Source organism: Podarcis gaigeae, assembly GCF_964106915.1.
Source record: "Podarcis gaigeae genome assembly, chromosome: 3".
Lineage (NCBI taxonomy): Eukaryota > Metazoa > Chordata > Lepidosauria > Squamata > Lacertidae > Podarcis > Podarcis gaigeae.
Genome location: NC_139680.1, coordinates 59,732,450 through 59,755,165, shown reverse-complemented (window position 1 = coordinate 59,755,165; position 22,716 = coordinate 59,732,450). Strand labels below are relative to the sequence as shown.

At 44.0% G+C, this 22,716-nt stretch overlaps 1 protein-coding gene across 1 annotated transcript; it reads right to left on the bottom strand.

Annotated features, from left to right (window-relative positions):
• Positions 1-7,871: 7,871 nt before the first annotated feature.
• Positions 7,872-12,629, bottom strand: TCF21 (transcription factor 21). The gene is made up of 2 exons (XM_083731525.1): positions 11,540-12,629; positions 7,872-8,410 (listed from the first exon to the last, which is right to left on the bottom strand). Exons 1-2 carry the CDS (start codon positions 12,044-12,046, stop codon positions 8,321-8,323), a joined length of 597 nt encoding a protein of 198 aa, XP_083587651.1. The 5' UTR covers positions 12,047-12,629; the 3' UTR covers positions 7,872-8,320.
• Positions 12,630-22,716: the final 10,087 nt, after the last annotated feature.

The window sequence follows — 22,716 nt, the reverse complement described above, 5'->3', positions numbered from 1 at the left end:
GGTTTGAGTCCAGTTCATCAAATATATGAAGTGTAATCCTCAGTTGGCAGATATGCACACACATGGTTATAAGGAAGGAAATGTAGAGGTCTGAGTTAAATAGCAATGAATTGTAGAAAGCACAGTCTGCCAATTCAGTTAGAGCTTAAATGTATGAAAAACAAGCACAGTGATCCTTCAGAATGATAGTTGTTGGTAATCACTTTAGCAGTGCTAACAGTTGAGGAAATAGTTGTCTGTTTTAAAGTAGTTATGAAGGCATGTTGAGCTACACAATCCACAACTTGGTGCAAAGTTGTTGTTTTTTTAAATTATTTTTCCTTTGAGCATTTCCTCAAATGAACCTTTTAAAAGCCCCAAGGTGGCTGTTAATATATTCTGATAAGTTCCACTTCAATAAGCACCCAGTTGTAACCTGAGATTATAGCTTTTTATAAGACGTTGTTTGTATTGTTCAATCATGCTTCTTCATAGATTCTGTCTCCTGTATGCAGACCTACATTTATGGGTTCAGAGTTTGTTTATTAAAAGCATTTTTATTCCGCTTCTCAGCCAAACAGTGGCTCCTAGAGTCGCTTACAAATGTGAATGATAAAATAGTCTCTGCTCTCAAGTGGGGACTGCAGCCCAAAGCGCCTTTGCACAAAGCTTGGGAGTGGGGTTGGTTTGGATGAAGATGTCTGCTGGCACACAGGTCTCCATTTCACACACCAAACGTGCAGGAGGGCAGAAGTGCCACTGGCGGGATCTCTGCCAGCTGCAGCTTCGAGAAAGACCTGAATCGGGGAACTGCAGGGGTGGGGAAGAGCAGAGCTAGTCTGGGATCTGCTGGCCTTCCTGCAAAATATGGATCTTATTAGCAACCCCACCCCACTTTCTGGCCAGTGTGAGCAGCAGGGCTGTGGATATAGCAGTGCCCCCCCCCCACTGCTTTGTTAAGCCTTGCTGCTGCCAAAGCCAGGGCACTGGTTGCAGGGCAATGGTCGCAGCCTTACAGTCTAAAACATATGACATATAAGGAAAAAGGCTCTGGAGGGAGGAGGGTGGAAAAGGGAGAAACTAGAAAAAGCATAATAATCCACAATACGTTTACAGTGGTACCTCGGGTTAAGAACTTAATTTGTTCCAGAGGTCCGTTCTTAATCTGAAACTGTCCTTAACCTGAAGCACCACTTTAGCTAATGGGACCTCCCGCTGCCGCCGCACCACCACCGCACGATTTCTGTTCTCATCCTGAAGCAAAGTTCTTAATCCAAGGTACTATTTCTGGGTTAGCGGAGTCTGTAACCTGAAGCGTCTGTAACCTGACATACCACTGTATATCAGAAAGGAACGCTGTGATGCAAACTCAGCTGATGTTCAACAAACAATTCCCAGGAAAGATTATAGAATCTAGAAGAGAGACTGGTTAACCTGCTTGAGCTGTCCCAATTTATGTGATTTCCAGGAGATATGTCAAATAACCAGAGAGGGTTCTGGCATTCTTCATTTACAACTTTTGTGTTTCCCATCACCATTGATCTAGTGCACTGTTTACACTGAGGCTGTGGGTTATGACTGTAGCTACAGCTAAAGTGTGGGCGCCACAGAAAGCGGGAGTTATCTCCTCTCTTCCCCATTTATGAAATGAATGGCATGCATCAGCTGTCAGGGTGGCCATGTGTCCCCTTACAGGGGACAGTTCTCTGCTTGACAGGTTATCGGAGGACAGCCCTCTCTTTGAAGGAGTCTTCTGTTTGAAGGGGTTTCCAGTCCACATCTGGTTTAAAGGTAAAGAACTCCAAGAAGGGAGCATATGCAGGTGGGTGGGTCTTAGCAATGCCCAGGAACAGCACCTGGAGATGAATGTCTGTTTCAGGAATTGTCCTTATAAAATTGAATCTATGCATACAATTTAGCATATTAAACTTATATGTAAATATGTATGCTCTTTTGTGTTGAGGCTTCTCTTTTTTTGGCAATGCATAAGTGGCTACCCTGGGGTGGAAGGATCAGTCAATTTCACTTCTCTCAGTTTCTCGGTTTTTTTCCAATGTAAAGGTCAGGTCTCCAAATACTGTTCCTGGCAAACCCGAGATCGCTGGATGGAAGAATGTTTTCTAACTGCGACTGCTTTTAGAATGTTTTTAGAACTGTAATTGTTTTTAGAATGCTGTTGCTTTGCTTCTCTTTTTTAAATTGTGGATCTGTTTGAAACCCTGGGCTCCTTTGGGAGGAAAGGCAGGATGTAAATTCAATAAATACAAATAATCCCAATGCCAACATTTGACCAGTCACCATTCCCCACAAGTATCACCATCTAAAGTTGGGGTAGGCCATTCGGTACTTTCCTGATATCATTGGACTGCAGCACATGTGGTCAAGGGAAGAGAAGCATTGTCGTCCAGCAACATGTGCAGAGCAGCACATTAGCTACTCCAGATCTAAAGTAGTATAGGGTAAGAATTTGAGTTTCAAGCCATATGCAAGGGCTGCCAGCAGTTAGGTATTTCATCACACCTATCAGTGAAATGTGTTGTTCATACTTCTGCTATTGGGGGCTGACTTCATTCACAATGTCAGCTATTTCTACCTTATATATTGTCAGTGTGCCTTCTGCATGTCCAGGTTAATTGATAAAGGCTGCAAGCCTCTACTGTAAATATTACTTGTTTCCAGTTAATTCTAACCACTGCAATCCTAGCCTTTTAGCCAATTTTTCTCCAGTAAAAAGAAATTGGAGCAAAAACACAATACTTGCTGAATTTTGGGGTTTTCTGCCTCAAGCACCAAAATACCTAGTGCAGTGCACCTTGACTTGGATGGGGGTTTTTTGGTTCTTTGCTGTATTTATATCAGACCTTTTTCTCCAAGGAACTCAGGTGGTATGCAGGGTTCTGTCTCACCTCATTTAATCCCAACAACATCCCTATGGGGTGGGATAGGCACAGAGGCAGTGCCCGGCCTAAGGTCACCCACTGAACTTCATGGCCAAGGGGGGAATTTGAACCCTGCTCTCCCACATCCTAATCAGACACTCTGATCTCCCCACTGGGGGACACTGTTGCTACTCTGCCTCAGACAGGAAAATGCCTTGGGCTGGCCCTGTACCTTGTTCCCCCAAATGTCAGCATTCTTGACATTCCATCACTTTGTATTGAAACACAACATTTAAATAGCCCTCGTCATGGGTTGTGTTTTTTTAAAGTCTTTCTTCTTTGTGTAATCAACCCACTTATGAGACCATTTCATGCACTTGAGAAATGGGTTTTGGTTCACAAAATCTTCTGCCACAGGCAAGGTCTTTGGACCCATGTAATTGCACACTCCTCCTGATTGGTTGGCACAAAGTTTGTGCGGAAGTTGTACACTGCCACTGTTTGCTAAGTTTCATTCTCATTTGTGCTGAGATGATGTGGACAGAGCCACCCTCCTCACAGTGACACTGCTTGCCTGGATGGATAATGGCAAGGTCAGGGCAGTGGGAGGGGGGATGATGGGACAGCGGATTGGCCGATGGTGGTCCTTTCATTGCAGCCGCACAGCCACAGCCTTACCTGCTCCAGCCCCATTCAGGTAAGCAGCAGTGAAGCAGGGCAGCTCCATGATTCTGCTCCACTACATACATTGCTACTATATAATAATAATAATAATAATAATAATAATAATAATAATAATAATAATAATTATTATTATTTATTATTTATACCCCACCCATCTGGCCGGGTTTCACTCTGGGTGGCTTCCAATCGAGTGTTAAAAACAATACAGCACCAAATATTAAAATGTTCCCTAAAGAGGGCTGCCTTCAGATGTGTTTTAAAGAGAAGATAGCTGCTTATTTCCTTCACATCTGAAGGGAGGGCGTTCCACAGGGCAGGCGCCACTACTGAGAAGGCCCTCTGTCTGGTTCCCTGTAACCTCACTTCTCTCAATGAGGGAACCACCAGAAGGCCCTTGGCGCTGGATCTCAGTGTCCGGGCTGAACGATGGGGGTGGAGACGCTCCTTCGGGTATACAGGACTGAGGCCATTTAGGGCTTTAAAGGTCAACACTAACAGCATCATTACATGCCACTTTCCAGTGCATTTTCTTGCACTTTTCTTATCACATTTTTTAAAAGTGTGTTTGTTGAATGGGAGCACCAAGTCCCCTTCAACTGTGCAACCTCAATTTGCTTGTGTATGATCATCTCTCTCATGGATCTAGATATGGATCACATCTAGAAAACAGTGTCAGTTGGGAAGCAACCACTGCATGACTGTTATTTTGACCTATGTCCACTGATTGGAGCTGATGGCAGCTGTAGTCAAAAGCAGCCAGTGGGCAACAGCTCTTAATGACATCTCTCCATGCTACCAAATCTCTTTGTTTACTTGCATACTTTCTACTGGGCGTTTGTACATTTCCAAATCATGCTTTTCCCCTGTGATAATGTTATGACGTATTTCCCTTTCTTCCCAAAAGAAGGGCAATAAAATCTCTAGGCTATTGAATTGAACGGTACAGAAATATATAGAAATATATATATATTGAAAGAGCAAGTGAAGCGGAAATTTAAAGCCCCTCTGCTGGGAAAAACAGTATAAATAACCGAAGACATCTTGTAAACAGTGCGGTCATAACCTTGAAACATTAAACAGCTCTCTGGGATCTGGCGCATCAGCTGCCTCTGGACTGAGCTTGTTCAGGAGAAGGAGACCAGCACTTTCTGTTTATCTCTCGGCTTAATCTCCCACCGAGTAACAAATCAATTCAATTCAATAGAAAGAAAGTTGTTTAAGTTAAGAAGCCAGAAGGCACCATACAGCTGGGCCAAGCAGAGGTATACCCCTCCCCCCAAATGCAAATCACTCTACTCCATCAGTATTCCTTAATTCTCCTTAGGTGCAGCCCCTGGCTCCACCACCTCCTAATGTGATCATGTCTGTATCTTTGAATCAGGCTTTTACCACTCATGGGTAATGTTTCCTTCAAGCCACATCGCAAAGGGATTAGCACCAAACCTGTTTAGATAGCCAAGGCTCATGTGAAGTAAAACAAAGATGAGAATTCATTTGAGAATATACCACAGCAGGGGCACCCAAACTGTGGTTCGTGCATTTCCAGCAGTCCACCAGCAAGATTAATATGGTCCGTGGAGTGTCCGTATTAAATATTTCGTATTGGTTTTTAAATCGTATTTTTACTGCTTCGCATCTTCTATTGTGTTTTAATGTATTACAATTTGAATTCCATAGAATTTGGGTTGTAATACAATGAAATGAAATATAAGAAATGAAAGTAAAAATATAATTGAAAAGCATACGGCAACCAGCACCACTCATTGCAACTGCTAAAACAAACAGAAGAAAAAGCATTAAGGAAAAGTATTAGGACTCCCAGCAATTTCCAAGTGGCTCAGTGGCAAAGGATTTTGGGAACCACTGTACTACAGAATGCTATGTGTTCACTTGAGAGCAATTACATTTTTTCTTTAATGGATTAGGAATGGAGGATGTCAAGTTACACAAAGTTGAAAGAGATCCGAGCCAGCAAACCTCTTAAGAAATTAAGCGTCGCTAATATTTTATACAGAGATTATCACTGAATCATCAGTGCATATAACAAGGCTTCAGTGATTCAATCATCATGCAACTGAACAACATTGTTTAAGTACCTTCTGCGATGCATAGAAGGCACAGATTTGGTATGTGTATTTGGGGGACATCCTGATTTTAGAAAATTCTGACACCTTTCCCCCCAAACTGTGATGCAATGTCTGTTAGTTAATTCTGGTCATCCGTCTGGCAGACAACAAAATGAGACACACCTCTGATGGAAAGCAAGCATATGGGACGCTCTGTACCAACATCAGTGAGCCTAGGATTGGAATAAGGAGGATGAAGAGGAAATAAAAGTGTTCATGTAGATGCACAACCCATTCAACTCGCTCCACATCAGGTGGATAACAGAGAAAGCAAACATGCATCCCAGCACATTTTCATCAGATTTATTAAAATTCCATCTCTTTCCTGAGCTTTAAAGAACATCTCACCCAGGTCACTTCCTCAACACTTCCTCAAGGTGCTGAAGCTTGAACTTGGGGGATTCAAGGTTTGGGAGTGAGGAGATTAAGGGTTTGGGGGGGGTGCATTTTTATTCTACCTTTTTCTCTTGAGTTGGAGTACATGGTTCTCCCTCATTTAGTCCTCACAACAACCTTGTGAAGTAAGTTAGGCTGAGAAGCAGAAACTGGCTGTATCGACTGCATCCCCCAGAGTCTCACTACCCCCCATTGTTTCTGGATGGTTGGGGGATCCTTCATAGAATATTTAGGAGTAAAGGGAAAGGTAAAGGGATCCCTGACCATTAGGTCCAGTTGTGACCGACTCTGGGGTTGTGGCGCTCATCTTGCTTTATTGGCCAAGAGAGCCGGCGTACAGCTTCCGGGTCATGTGGCCAGCATGACTAAGTCACTTCTGGCAAACCAGAGCAGCGCACAGAAACGCTGTTTAGCTTTAGGCCGGAGCGGTACCTATTTATCTACTTGCACTTTGACATGCTTTCAAACTGCTAGGTTGGCAGGAGCAGGGACCAAGAAACAGGAGCTCACCCCTTCACGAGGATTCAAACTGCTGACCTTCTGACTGGCAAGTCCTAGACTCTGTGGTTTAACCCACAGCGCCACTCGCGGCAGCTTAATTTGATACCCCCTATAATTTGGGTTTCCAAAAAGTAACGTATTCTACATAAAGGAAGGTCCACAGCTGAACGAGGATGTTAAAATGTAAACTCATAACTTTTCTCCACGTTGCACCCAGATCCTAAACACATTATGTGTATGTGCCATTGAAAGTGGAACACATTTTCAAACAAAATGGCTTAAGAGCAATCCCACTGAAAGCAAACAAAGCCAGCAACCAAATTCTAGACACACATTGGGTATCAAATCCCTTTGAAACCACAGAACATATTTCCCAATAGGAAAAAACTTTTTTAATCCCGCAAGCACCTTCCTTACAGACAACTCCATTGAAATAAATGGTGCCTACTTCCAAGCAGTTCTCTTCTGCTTTAAATCTTTGCTTTGGCAACATTCAAAAGGGACACACTCTATACTAAAAGACATAGTTTGCATCTTCAGTAAAAAGTACTCCCTATAGTGTCTTCAGTACACTGGCACTGGCCCCCGGCCTCTTAAGTGATATGGGCGCACAACCCTAGAGTCGGACACAACTGGCCCGTACGGGCAGGGGTACCTTTACCTTTATAGTGTCTTCAGTACACGGGCAATTTAAAACTGTGTTTCCCACATCCATTGCCATATTAACTATGTTTGCATATGATAAATCCTAGTCTTAGGCTATAATCTTATATATATTTACCCATTGAATTTACTTACTTATGCACAGGAGTCTGTTAAAGTTGTTAATAGTGGAAATGTTTCAGAATCTAGTTCCTACACCTTGATCAGTTTCTGGATTGAACTAATATCACAAAACATCTGATTCCACAACTAATATCACAATGCATCCACTTCCCAATCAAAACTATCATTACATTTTGGAGGGGTGTGTGTGTGTGTGTGTGCTTTCTACAAGTTTGGCAGCCCCTGTGCTCTGTTTTTCTAGCCCTCCAAACCACCCACCCCGCAAGGACAGTGTCTAGCTCTTCTTAATTATAAAAATAAACATTTCACAATCTAGGGTCAAACAATTTTGCATTGTGATGCCTCACGCCATTTAAAGGTTTGCAGAGGAACTGATAATATTGTCCTGTTCAGCAATTTCTTTTTTTTAAATACTGTATCTTTTAAAAGAAACCCAAGCCACTATATGTGCTATTTTCCTTTCCAGCTAAGGACCAGTGGTTTTTTTTTTTAATTGAAACAAAATATAGCAAAGCCTGTCTGAAGAAAATATATCCATAGAATATCTTTAATGTGAATTCTTTGAGAGAGATGTGACTATCGAAATAATTGATTCTAGGAATCGCAGTCTTTCACAAGAAAGGGGAGGGGCACACAAAAACAGACAGTGGCAAAGTCTAGGAGGAGGAATCCAGAAAACAGTCCTTGAACCAGCAAGGCGTTGTTGCAGGATAGTCAAATATATACAAATTAATAAAGTTAAATACGTGCACTGTGGGATTTCCCCCCTTCTTCCTTTGGCATGGTCCATTTGGTCTCCTCTTCAGATTTAGTGTGTGTTTTTATTCCTCACGGGGAAGCGATCTGGTCGGCTCCTTCCTTTCTCATCACCAACAGTCCTGCACACGAGCAAGCCCACATACTTGCATGCACAGGCAGAAACCGCTGCATGCAAACAAGGTTGCTGTTCCCAGGCTTGGACATCTTGGGTCAGGATGCTGTAGGGCCACACAACCGAGTGGTGCTTCCTGTTTCTTTCAGCTCGTTCTCCGGTTTGCCAGCAACCATAAAGGGCCATGTCTGGAGCCATAAGGGAGAAAGGGTAGGGGGGGACAGAAAAAACAGAATAAGAGGGAAAGGAGAGATGAGAGAGAGAGAGAGAGAGAGAGAGAGAGAGAGAGAGAGAGAGAGAGAGATCAGTGTGCTTTAAATGGTGTAGCACTTGGACGGCGATAGAGCAAAGCCAACTGTCAGAATTTCATAGACTACCCAGGTGTTCTTTCTAAACAATGAGAAGAAGTGGTTAGACTAGACAGTTTCAGCTACTGAGCGTAACCAGGTCTTTAAGATGGCTCCGCCGTATTGTCTGGAATCACAGCGCAAAGACAAAACACTTGGTCCATAAAAGCGTCTCTCGCTCTCTCTTTGCGCGGCCCGCGGGTGCACCCTCTCCCCCTCTCCCCATAGTTCTCTGTAATCCTCTTGGTGACGGGTCACGCTTTATTTATCCTCGATAGCAAAATGTGCCACGTTCGATTAGAAATGATAATGTTTCCCTAAAGCATATTAATGGACACGGCTCACACAGGCAGATTGTGGTAGACAGATTTAAAACCTGTCCATTCTCTACTGGGTAACGTCAAGGCACGGCTGCCGCTTTGTTTTGAAAATGATAACAGCGCTATCTGGTTCTAAAAGCGTTTCAGAATTGGCCCTTTCGTTTCTCTTCCACGATATACTTGGCTTTTGGTTTCCAAAAAGTTCCTTTGAGGTGAAAAGCCCTTCAGCTGAACGCAGTGGGTGTGTAAATTTTAAAACTGCAAAAGCCCATTATATCCGATAAATTTCTTTCCAGACATAAAGCGTTACAATTACTTCAGGTTGCTTTTTATTTTTTAAAAATGTGCAAATACTTATAATTTAAAAATCTGCCCAGCTTTTTATGCTTGTTACAGCAATCGCTGCACTACCATTTTATGGTTTAGAATAATATTAAACAATAATACAGTAACAATGACCAAATTAACATAGTCCGGACATATTATATAACAAAAATCTTATCTTCAATCAGAACATATTTTGGAAACATTTTTTGTGCTTCGTTGCTTTCTGATTAATGGGGCATCTTTTTGCTAAAATAATTATACTCATATAAGTATGGACACCAATATTGTGTTAATTTTTGTTAATAACAAATACATTTTAATTCAAAAAGGATTCTGTTAATATTAACATATTTAATTGCTGCTGCTGTTTTTGTAATCGTTTTTGCTTATATAAAAAATGACTACTTTTTTAATTTTCCAGAACGACAATTTTTATGGAAAATAGAGAAAGGAATGCATTTTCCCCCCATGGTACTCACTCATTTAAAATAAAAAGTCTTGGACTTTTAACACCTGGGGGATGGAGTTTGTTCCACTGAGCTGTAAGGATTTGCTTTTGTGTTTTAAAAATATAAACCATTTTAGTCGCTGCAGCAAGCTATTGAGTTTGCTACCCTGTCCCTTCCTATCTGGGACTAAGCCCCATGGAACTATATGGGATTTACATTTGAGTAACCACTAGACAGGCATTGGCTTGCGCTGTAAGAGATGCTAAATATCTCAATTCCTGGGGACATAACTGTTACACACCCACTCTTGAAACGGGGTTTTAAATATATTTTTATGCCTTATGGTTGCCCCATTTAGAATCTCCCCCTGTCCTCTTAGTTATCTGGAGGTGGGATGCAGACGGTTCCCAAACATTCAAAGCCGCCCTATTCCTACTCTCCCTCCCCTTACTGGAACCAGTGGTCAGAAATATGAAGGTGTGTCATCGCCCGCGACCCCCGGACAACTGGAACTGACAGAGACTCCTAACGACACAACATGAAAATAATGGGGCAGCTGCACGCTAACCTTCAAAATTCGTTTGTTGTTGTTTCATCTTGAACTTCCAATAATAAATGTTACGACGTAGGGTTGGAAATAGACACGAGAGAGGTCGCGCATTCCGACGTTCGACGCCCTTCAGTGAATTAATCGGGCGTCTCTCGCAGTTCAGTTAGTGTCCTCGGCGAGAGAAGCGCATCTCGCCGTTTGAATAAAACGAAGCGGGTGGCCCAAGTGCCTAACCTAATTCTGTGGCGCCCACCCAAGCCCCCAACTTCAATCCTGAGCGAGAGGGAGGTGAGAAAGGACTGGCTCTCGCTGTGTCTGAAGCAGGCTGCCACCTGGGGTCTAGTCGCCAAAGGCGACTGGAGAGGACTTAATGCGAAGTAGCATCCCTCTCCCCTCCCTGCACTTATCCCGGGGTGATCCAGCTCGGCTGGAATGACGAGGAAGGGAGGAAATTCCCAGCTCAACCGTTCCAGGCCATATTCGACGAATTTTTTAAGCAGCAACACCAAGGGTGGTTGGGGTTCCTTGGTTTTTTAGTTATGTATTTTGTCTTCTCTTTTTGTATTTTTCCTGTTGTGAACAGGAAATTCTGGGATTTTTAGATGAAGGGCGGTATACAAATTTAATAAATGACAACAGCAACAAAAACTTAGGTATAGAGAACTGAGCTCAGGGAATGGCAGCTCCTCCGAATAAATAAAGCAGCAGAGCAGCCAAGCGAGGTTTGCTTGGGGGGTGTTATTCTCAGAACCCCTCGAGAGCAAGGGCGTCGAAGGATCTTTGGGGCGCCCCACAGCTCCTGCCCGGTTTGTGCCAAGTGGGGCGGGGGCTGCTCTCCCGTTTCCTCTCACGGAATCAGGGTCGCCTTTAGGTCAAACACGTCCGTGGTGATGGTGTGTGCTTTGAAAAAAGAGGCTTTCGTGCCGTCGGGGCAACACTTGGGGGGGGGGGGGGAGACCAGAGCCTCCACTCAGTGGAATGACCGGGGATAATGGACCACGTTTCCAAGCAAGGACAATAACGTACCGTTGTTACTTAAAAAGCGACAGACGGGGAGGGCCGGGGATGGTAAAGTTTCTGGGTCTAAAAAGAAACCTAGCTACCCGGAGCTGATGGATCGGGCTGCCTGTAAGCCTGCAGAAACCGACGTGGCCCCCCTCCCAAGCGGAGGTGGTGGGAAAGGGGAAGAGGGCAGAGCTGGAGGTATGGGCTGCTTTGTACGAAGGGGCCTGTCAGGACTCCGAGCTGGTCCCGGGCGCTGCCTCCCTGCCCGCCTGCCTCCCTTCCGTGGGGTGAGGGGCGCTCTCCCTTCCAGGCCGCTTACCAGGTTGACGGGGTGGATGTAGCCGTTCTCGTACTTGTCGCTGGCCAGGATCTGCCGGAGGTGCGCGATGTAGCTGGAGGCCAGGCGCAGCGTGTCCAGCTTGGAGAGCTTGGTGTCGGGCGGCACCCAGGGCAAGGTGGTCTTGAGGCGGGAGAAGGCTTTGCTCAGCACCCGCATGCGGGCGCGCTCGCGGGCGTTGGCCGCGTTCCGCTGGACCTGCTTGCCCTCGGGGCCCAGCACGCCCACGCCGCCCAGCGGGCTCTTCTTGCCCGGCGCCTTCTTCCGCTTGCCCGACGAGGGGGCGCTGCCTCGGCCCTTGGCAGGGGAGACCCGATCGCCGCCTCCCCCGGAGCCCTCGTCGTTGCTCTCGTGGCAGCGGAGGGGAGCCGGAGGCGCCGGCAGCGGCCGCGGCGTCGGGGAGCAGCCGCCCATCTTCAGGCTGCCGTCGCATTCCAGCATCTCCCCCTCGGGAAGGTCTTCTGCATCGCTCAGGGAGCCCGTGGACATGGTGGGGGCCGGCAGATGCCACCTGGGAGGAGTGGGCAGCCGCAGGCGGGTGAGCCCGCCGCGCCTCTGATCCCCTCCTGGACCTCCCTCTCTCGCCCGCCTTCGGACGGTGAGAGGGAAGGCTGCGAGGACTTCGACGAGGCGGACACCGGAGTCATTTATCCTGGGGGGATGGATGGGGAGCCGGCCGGCCCAGGGGAGGGGCTTCCCCGGGGCGGCCACGGCCCCTGCCTGATCGCGCCAGTCTCTCCCCACCCGCGTTCCTGGGTGAAGCAAGAGGGACTCCAGAAGTAGATCAGGGACAGGGATCTTAGCAGGGCTGCCACCTTCTCCACTTCCCTTGGATTTTGTCTCTCTCTCCTTTGTCACCCAGTCTAGCTCCTTGGATGTCTCCCTTAAAGATGAGCCTTTCTAAGAACAGGCCTTGTTGCTTTCAGAACTGAATGGAGGTCTCCTATTTCAAATATCACGACTCTCTCTTTTTTTGCCGAATGGATCCAATGCCAAGCTTTCTCTCTCTCTTTCTATCAGCGCACTGAGAGAAACTGTAATATTTGGCTCTTGAGCATTCAAGCAGTTTTCTGTCATTACAACGGCCCATGGACCCGTGGAGCAAGGAGGCTTGTGAGGGAAGCAGAGAGAGGAACTTGTCTCAGTGGAGCAGAAACTGATGATGTGGACCTTGCACATCATTTGCCCTGCTGATCATACCAGCTTCTTCTTCTTCCGGGCCAAAGATAGGTACAGCAGCACAACCCATTAAAGCACCAGCCATTTGCATGGTGTAGACTTAAATTCATGTCTGCCCTAGTTTCTGTTGGGCTACAACCTGTATTCAGTTGTTGTAATAATAATAATAATAATAATAATAATAATAATAATAATAATAATATACTCAAAAGTGCAGGGGTAGCTAACTTGGTGTCCTCCAGAGGTTGGTGAACTACAGTTCCCATCAGCTCCAGCCAGCATGGCCAAGGATAGAGAATGATGGAAGTTGTAGTCCCCGCAATAACGAATGATGCTGAAATGGTACACTGGTATTCTAGCATTTTCAGGGTTTATTGTTATTTTTCAACTGACCCTGCCTACTCTCACCTCTGTCTGTGAAGTCAGTTCTAAAGTTAGTACTCCTTACAAAAGGGTGCAACTCATTTACTTCTGAATAGTTCCATCATGGGAACTGTTTCCGTGTGTTGGAAATCATGGCTATTGTCTGAAGGAAAATTGTGGCTTCAGTCTGAGACTCCATACCTGGGATTTTGGGTCAACACGCAGAGGGTCAGTCTTGTGTGTCTGGTTATTGGAGGGTGCCACTTTTTTTGTTCACAAGTAAATTTGCAGGGAAGATGAGTTTGAAACCCAGAAGCTGGCTTGAGTCGTGATTAAGACCTACAGTTTGGAGCCAAGGGATCTGGATATTGTTCAGCTCCGCTATGGACTTCCTGCACGACCTTTGGCAAGTCAGTTTAACCTCTCAGGGTTTGAGTTTCCCCATCTGTGAAATGGGAATGATAGATACTAGAGTTTCACTTATTCACAGCTGTGGTGTGAGATGTAATTCATCAATGTTTTGCTGGAAATCTAGAGCTCTTCCCCTGTGTACTGCTGACGTAAATGTAGAATGAAGTGTTTTAAAAATATTTTCTTTGATGCTACCTTTTTTAAACACACAAAGAAACCTTCCCTCTCCTATCCTAAAATAAAAAGTAAAATAAAAGCCTTAACAGATGATTACCTACTGTACATTTAAAATATTGCATAACGAGTTGCCTTTAAACCAAAATGTCATGTCAAGTAACGACTTCCTTCTTCCAATATCTATATACTGGATTTATGGTTATATTTATCTGGCTCTTTAATATGCCTGGAAAAGATGTGTATAAGATCCACTTCCTGGCGGATGGCATTTGAATAAACAAATAGGGCTCAATCCAGTTCACTGTGAGTGCAGCATGCACTCCCACACAAAGGGATCTCCACGGGACAGGAATGTAGAATCTGTGGCCTTGCAGATGTTGCTGGATTACAGCTCCCATCATTCCTGACCACTGGCCATACTGGCTGGGGCTGATGGGACAGAAGTATAGTGTCCTGATCAAGGGAGGTAATGGTTCCACTCTATTCTGCCTTGGCCAGACCACACCTGGAGTCCTGTGTCCAGTTCTGGGCAATACAATTTTAGAAGGATGTTGACAAGCTGGAATGTGTGCAAAGAAGATGATCAAGGGTCTGGAAACCAAGCTTGATGAGGAATGGTTGAGGGGGTTTGGTATGTCTAATCTGATAAAGAGGAGACTGACAGGAGATATGAGAGACATCTTCAAATGTGATGGTAACATAAGATGGAAAAAGCTTGTTTTCTCCTGCTGCAGAGGTTAGGATCTGAACCAATGGCATCAAGTTACAAAGGGAGATTCTGGCTTAACATCAGGAAGAACTTTCTGATTGTGAGAACTGTTTGACAGTGGATCAGATACTCTTGGGAGGCTGTGAACTCTCATTCACTGGAAGTTTTTAAGCTGAGGTTGGCTGGCCATCTGTCATGTATGATCTAGTTGAGGAGGCTGGATCTGCTGTCCCTGTGCATCTGTGTCTTGTATCTGCAGATGCTGAAGTTCTTGGATGTTATTTGGCCCTCAGCTTACGCTTTTCTGGTCACAAGATTGGATCCAGGGACTGAACCTTATCACATGCTGTATTTGAATCTTGCCAACTGTAAGATGTGGAACTGGATTCAGAGAATTAATCCCCCCCCCCCCAAGAAAGATGTGATAATGATTAAGTGATAATAGAGAGTGCCCAAAGAACTCCCAAGAGGTGATGGTCTTCATCACACTTCATATAAACTAGATCCAGTGTTGTTTCTGAGGTTTGGTGAGCATACCAACAGAGGAGCCAGCTATACTTTGGCTGCTTCAGGAGACCCTGTTCAATGGAGACCTCAGAATTTAAAAGTGTGCTAAAGGTTGTTGCATGATATTGATCCTCCTCCTTAATAATGAGCAACAAAACTGTCTTACCTCTTTATCTGCATGTGCTTCATTCAGCCATGGAAAACACCAAAGAGCCAAGAGTGAAACTGAACCCCTTGCCATTTCAATGCAAGCTAACACGCTCCATGCACTGGCTAACACCCTCCACGCTCCCCTTAGGCTCCAACCCTAGGCAGGCTTACCTGAGAGTAAGTCCTATTAAAATTAATGAGTCTTTCTTCTGAGTCAACACGTCTACAAGTGTTAGCTTCATGTGATGCAGTCTGTTTGTGTTTTCACTGTACTTTTAACTAAACAGACTGTCAGCATTTCAGGCTTAATTAATTATTAGGAATTGTTACTTTAGACCATCCCTTCTTCCAGCCGCCCCCCTTTAAATTACTAATCATCAGGTCTGAGATTTATGGTCTTTCTTATTTTACGTGCCTGATTGTTGTTTGTGCAGGTGGACCTCTAAATGGCTGTTTTCCACAGTCAAGATTTATGATCCAAGTGATTGATACCAGAAACTTGTACGAGGAGCCTCCCTCAGTTTGAGGATGACCAAAATATCAGGTAGACAGTCGCTCATGCCATTGAACATGAGCAGACTGAAGTGATGGCACACAAAATGAAAGTTTCTTACCCAGAACTCTAGTGGACAGTGCAGGGTTAAGAGACAATGGAGTTCCTGGATACTTTCATGCATGGCTGTTTAAACTGAGATAAAGGCTTGCAAGAGTATTGATTCGACGTAAAAGTTAACAACAGAGGTTTCTACCACTGGGGGCCCATGCCCTAAATCCTTTTAAGTACCAGTAGCATGTAATGGAAGAGGATGTAGCATTGAAAATTCAAGAGCAGGAAATATGGAATGTCTTGAGCTGTATCAAAACATGAATTTAGCATTATTTCACAACCCAGATTCATTACTGGTCAATATTCTGAAAGAGTCTGCCTAGACAAAATGCTAATATTCAGTTTATGCATCTTGAATGACCTTTTAAAATAAAATAATAATACAGTGTTTTTTAACTCTATGATTGGTAGGGGTGTGTGTATGTGTGTGTTTAAAAAAAGGTAAACGTGTACATAGGCTTTAAAATGTCCAGTTCAATGTGCACATGACTTGAATCCAAATGTGGTAGAAGTGTCACTGATATAAGCTAAAGTTTTAAAATTGCAGTGAGAATGCCAGCATTTTGCCAGCACTAGAATATCCAAGCAGCCATGGATTCAGTGAGTTGGCAGGTCCAGTTCAGAACTGCATTTATTAGTGATTCCATAGCCTGATTGCACACTACTGCAATCTTGCTAATTTCACATCTGAAATTGATTACAATATTACATACCATATAATACATCTGGTTTTACAGTTGGGCCACAACAAGGTTTCTCCACAACAAAGAATATGGCCTTATATCACGTGAAAGAATAGCCACACTGACCTGTAGGCAATCTTAAAAATCCCCAGTGCAGATAAAAGGTTTGACATGCTTTCCACACAGAGTCACAGTGATGTAATCAGAGCACAGCAGAGGCTGCAAGTTTCTTAAGCGTAATGCTGAATCTGGCCTTAGTGACGAGAAATGCATCAGTATAGCTCCGTCGGTAGAGCATGAGACTCTTAATCTCAGGGTCCTGGGTTTGAACCCCATGTTGGGTAAAAGTTGCCTGCATTGCAGGGGGTTAAGTGGCCCTTGTGGTCCCTTCCAACTCCACAATTCTATGAAATATTTATAAAATGTTTTACCACACTAAATGTTGCAATTCCTTCTTTGAAATATTCAGAAAAGCCTTAGAGTGTGTTTGGGGCAGGGGGGCGACTCCAGTGTTTTACGACAACTTATAACCCAAAGATTAAAAGTGTTTTGATTCCGAATCTCTCTTTACATGCTGTTTCTATGTTGGCTAATCCTTTACATTTTTGTGGTTTACAAGTATGATGAAACCCGTTGATAAGAAATCATTTGTTGGGTTTCCTTCCCAGCAATTAGACATGTATATAGTTCTGAAAGATGATTCCAGCTTCTTAGAGGCATAGAACTACAAATTTCAAACCCGGGTTCTGTCACCAGCTAAGGTAGAGTGCCTCCCCTTAAATCAGTTGAGGACTACTACTTGGGGCCTGGCTGGATTGCTACGAAGTACATTCGCAGGAGATGCATAAGAACACAAGAGACCTGCTGGTTAAGCGCAAAGGCCTAAAGTCTAACATCCTGTTTCCCACACTGACCAGACAGATGCTTCTGGAAACTCACAAGCAGGGTCTGAAGACAATAGCTCTTCCCAGCTGTTGCTCCCCAGTAACTGCTGTTCACACATGAAGCAGCCACCTTGCTGAAGCTAAGCAGAACTGGGCCTGGTCAGTATCCAGACGGGAGATTGCCTGGGAACCCTATGGATGCGGCCTTGAATCCCAAGATAGGGAAAAATGCAAGAGATAGAAATGTACAAAATGAACACATAACATGGCGGTTTCTTCCCTGTAAGTATCCTTATCAGCCACTGATGATACACCTAGCCTCCATGAATACGTTAATCCCCTTTTAAAACTATCTAAACTAGTAGCCATCAACACATCTTGTAGCTAGGAATCCCAGACATTAAGTATGTGTGTTGTGGGAAGAAATGCTGCATTTGGTCCATTCTGAATCTACTCCCAAACAATTTACTGGGCGAACCTGCTACATTCTAGTATTACTTAGAGGCGAGAGGATTTTACTTGTTCCATTATTTTTCAGTAGATCCACTTGGTCTTGTCTTCTGCTGCTTATGTATGAACTCGCTACGACCTGAGTTAATGAGAAATTAAATTTTATTCTTGATGAGGCTTGGGGGCCAGCACAGAATAGTAACTAACTCTTCCAGCCACACCACACCTCTGAGTCAGCTCTCTGGGAGCTGGCCTCCTGGGTCATAACTCTTCCTCATAAAGAGGCCACAAGCCAGGTATTTAGCTGATAATGCATACATTGCACACACTGCTTCAAGTCTCACTCATCATGAATTCTGGCTAGGCAAATCCGGTCTGGAATTAGAACACATGCAGTTTCTTGCAGGATTCATTTTCTTTGGCATATTTGCACACACACTGCCCTCAAACGTTACCAATGTTCATGTGTGCATTCATAAAACACAGCAACCTTTCCCCACCCCCCATATCAATGTGATTGTGTTAAGAACTTTCTGACAGTAAGAGCTGTTTGACAATGGAACGGACTCCCTCAGAAGTCATTGGAGGCTTTTAAGGAGGCATAGCCACCTGACATGGAGGTTTTAGTTGAGATTCCTGCATTGCAAGGGGTTTGGACTCAGTGACCCTGAGGGTCCTGTCCAACTTCCCTTCCAACTCTACAATTCTATGCTCCTAATATATATTTTTTGCATACTGTTTTTACTGGAATCTAGTAAAATAAGAACACAAGTGCAGTCTACCTAGTGCAGTGTTAGGATTTCACAATGGCCTACATCACAAGAAGCCCGTTGGTCTCCCATAAGCAGGATATGTGTTCAGTTGCCTTCTCCTGCTCACGATCTCCAGTGACCGGTATTCAGAGGCATACTGGAGACAATAACTAGTAGCTATTTATAGCCTTTTTTTGTAGGATTGTATCAATTCACACAACTATACATCAGCAAAGCACTGCACACAAAGAAGCTGGAGGCAGCGCTATGTGTGATCACATGATATTGTGTATGTGGTGGTTTTTATATTTGGAATATTTAGCAATATATACATGTACAATGTTTATGAGATGGGTATGCAAATAGAAATGAGCTAAAGGAAATGAGCTAAAGGAAATGGTAGCAAGCTGTGTGCACAGAGATTTCTGCACACTATTCAGATTCATAATTCAGGTGATGGATTCTTAATGGATTGGGATTATGTTGGAAACAAGACAGAAGACCCTTCTGATATGCAGATGAAAACAAGTGAGTCAGGGTACATCCCTCTACCTAAATTATTGCCTAGGTAAATTTGGAGGTCCAAAGACTGGGCAAACAACTGGATCAGGAGATTTTCAGAAGCATCCCTATGTGGATTTCCATAGGCTATCTAAACTTGCAAAAGTACTTCATTCTATGCCTGAATCATAAGCCAGCATCATTCTGGCAACTTTCAAAATGCCAAAGCAATATAAATACCCTCAGGACGAAAAAAAACCCCCATTGTTAGAACCAGGTTAGTTAGAATACTAAGGAAGATTTAAGCTAAAAAGGCTTTAACGGAGGCAATGCAAAAAGAAAAGAAAAAGGCCAGGGCTGGTAACATTATAGCAGAAAATAGCAAATGACCTTAGTAAAGTACTCAGAAGTCCCTTGGCTCCCCAGGAAGGAAAATAAAGCACTATTTAAAAGTTTCCTGTAATCCTTCCGCTTGTGGATGACACTGGAGTCTCAAAGGAGATCTGTCATAGGTTAGACTAACCGTTAGAGTGTTTTCTTACACCTTGGTTATAGCTGGACCTCCCCTACAAAATGACTAATTCTGGTACTTTCTCATGCATTTTAACAACTAATGCAATTCTACAGTACAATTCAGAGTTTGTGTACATGTTTCATTTTTAGTGGTAACTTATATGCTTATGTTTAAGTCTCCTCTACGCAATGGCTGCTCAACATGCTTCTTTAAAGTGAAGGTAAAGGAGAGTCAGTCAGTCTCCAGCATAGTGTGTTGGTAAAAACTGCAAGCTAAGATTAATTTAACCTTGAGAGAGTGATACTGAGATTGGTGATGGTACCTTGAGAGGTGGCTGAACCTTTGCCAGAAAGATGGGCAAAGTCATGCCAAAGTAATATTTCAGTCCACCAATTTTATTCAAAAAAATAATTTTAAATGGTGGCTGGCATCCAAATGTTGACAAAAACTGCTTCCCCTCTCATGCTGAGTTTTGCAACAATATCTCGAGAGGTGTCTGAATTCACAGAGAATAGATGGGCAGACAGATCTACAAACCACTCTCCAAAATACATTGTTGTGAGTTTGCGAAGAGGCAGGCTGTATACCTGAATCCCTTCTAATTCCTGGATCCAACAAGTGCTGGGATAACCAGACAAGTTTCTTGGTAATGGCCCTCAAACTATGGGTGGTTAAGGGAACAAAGAAAGTGCTTTGTGCCAGAAGAAAAATGAGTGCCCCGTCTTCCCTCAACTGTCTGTTAGTTAGAAAGACAAAGATCAGAGCTGAGCTAGAAGCAGGAGGCTGCAGGCTGGGCAGCAAGGAAACAGAGCCAGACCTGATCTCTCGTGGAATCCCAGTCTGTGGCCTTGACAGAAGCAATACTCTCTTGGGCTGTTAATGCTGTAAACCTCGCCATCGTAGGCTCAGGTTGTATATATGGGTAAATAAACCACATCTTGTAAAAACCCGCACAATCTCTGCTGTCCCTCATCCTGAGGAAACCAAACCCTGGATAAGTACTTGAAACCCCTGGAATATCACATCACTTGAAGACTGGGGGGGGGGGTGCAACACTTTATTCATCGTAATTTGCTTGTGCAAAATTTATCTGGAAGTTATGTGATGTCCAATTTTTGTTGAGCATTAGTTCTAATTTCTTTTGCGAGGAGATTTCATTCGGAACGATAAACGTTTATCCTGATTAGCTTGCATGGTAGTCATGGGCATAACCACGATTTTTGTTGGGGGGGATTGACTTTGTTAGAGGGGGAGGGCTTTTGTTGGGGGGGGGGAGGAATAACCGACATGATTAGTCAAGTATTTCTATTGTTTTAGTTGATCTAGCTGTTCCCCTGCCCCCTGCTCCCCTTGGCTATGCCCATGATGGTGGTTATATGTCTTCCTTTTCATCAGTCATTTATTCCACATCTTTCAGTGCATTTCCCCAATCACTTTACTAGCTGCAAATAGTCATTTACCATTACCCCCCCCAAAGCTTTACTCCACTGTGCAAACCTAAATTTCCTGGATGTGATTGTGTTGTTGTTGTTGTTGTTTAGTCGTTTAGTCGTGTCCGACTCTTCGTGACCCCATGGACCAGAGAACGCCAGGCACCTCTGTCCTCCACTGCCTCCCGCAGTTTGGTCAAACTCATGCTGGTAACCTCGAAAACACTATCCAACCATCTTGTCCTCTGCCGTCCCCTTCTCCTTGTGCCCTCCATCTTTCCCAACATCAGGGTCTTCTCCAGGGAGTCTTCTCTTCTCATGAGGTGGCCAAAGTACTGGAGCCTCAGCTTCACAATCTGTCCTTCCAGTGAGCACTCAGGGTTGATTTCCTTCAGTATGGAGAGGTTTGATCTTCTTGCAGTCCATGGGACTTTCAAGAGTCTCCTCCAGCACCATAATTCAAAAGCATCAATTCTTCGGCGATCAGCCTTCTTTATGGTCCAGCTCTCACTTCCATACATCACTACTGGGAAAACCATAGCTTTAACTATACGAACCTTTGTTGGCAAGGATGTGATTGTACCCTCCTACAAAATAGTGACAGTCTGGAGGTGATTCTGTTACATGGAGTTTTGAAGGGGGTTCTTCTGTTTCCTAACTTCCCAGAAACTTTACTCCCTCCATTGGAGAAATCAGAAAAAGTCACAAGAAAAGAAAAGAAAAAAGAAAAGAAAAGACGATTCTCCTGAGAAGGAAGTAAAAGTTTGAACCTGGTGACTGTCTGGTTCTTTCAGTGGCACCGACAGAGGTTCCAACAGTTTGGATCTGATTAGAGCCTTTATAACGTTAGCTTTTGCTGTAAATTCTCTGCAAGTAAACATTTCAGAAAGGGAGTGTATTGGAACTTGTGGCAAGAAGTTTTTATTTCATGACCTGGGAATTCTTAGTTCATTGTGCTTAAAGGAAACAATTCAAAAGTCCATTGGGGATTTTTAAAAATATTTTATAACTGTGGTGTTCCCCACCCACATTTTACAAAAGTAAGCATTCTTTAAAAAGAGGTTTTATCCAGAAGGTGAAACTTTCTAAGCTGTCCTCCTGGTGTTCTTGTGGAACCAGCTATTGATAGAATGCTGTAGATATTATTTTCTGAGTAAACTTGATGGAGGTAAGTAGGATAGCACACCACGCCTGCTCAGTGCTCCCCCCCAGGGGGTACTCCAGCGTATGTAGTACTGGCGCCTCTTTTTTGTTGTGCTCCAACGTCACGGCTGCATACATTCTTAAGGAATGCAGTTTTTTAAATCTGCAGCCTTCACATGTCCTGTTACAATACTCAGTTTCTGTTGTTGTTAAATGTGTTTTTACTCTGTGGTATCTACAAGTTTGCTCACTGATTAATATAGTTTTAGTTCCATTTTACACGTGCTTAATGCTGGTTTCATATTTGTTGTTGACTCTTCATGGCTGAGCATGTTATAATAGATCTTTCCCCACCCCCATGTCTTGGTAGGATGTCCAGAGAGCAATCTCTACCAAGCATCTAGTAAATAAAGGCAACAAATAGATAAATGCTTGCTTTGCATGCCGTGCCTCTTCCATGTTAAAAAATCTACTGAGGATGCCCTGACCAAGGGTCACCACCAAATCCTGGATTTGGCTATTATGGCCACCAGCTATTGATAGACCTGTCCTCTATGAACCAAGCAGCTTTTAAGCAGAGGCTGGATGGACACCTGGAACAGATGTTCTCACAGTAGATTTCATGCGTTGGCAGAAGGCTAGACTAGATGATCCTTGAAGTGCCTTTCAAGTCTTTGATCTTAACTGCTTGCATCGGGT

Bases quoted from the DNA above. Each gene is read 5' to 3' on its own strand.
- TCF21 (XM_083731525.1), bottom strand. From the start codon at position 12,046: ATGTCCACGGGCTCCCTGAGCGATGCAGAAGACCTTCCCGAGGGGGAG. The intron at 8,411-11,539 runs GTAAGCGGCCTG...TTATGGCTCCAG, and splicing joins ACATCCACCCCGTCAACCTG to ACATGGCCCTTTATGGTTGC.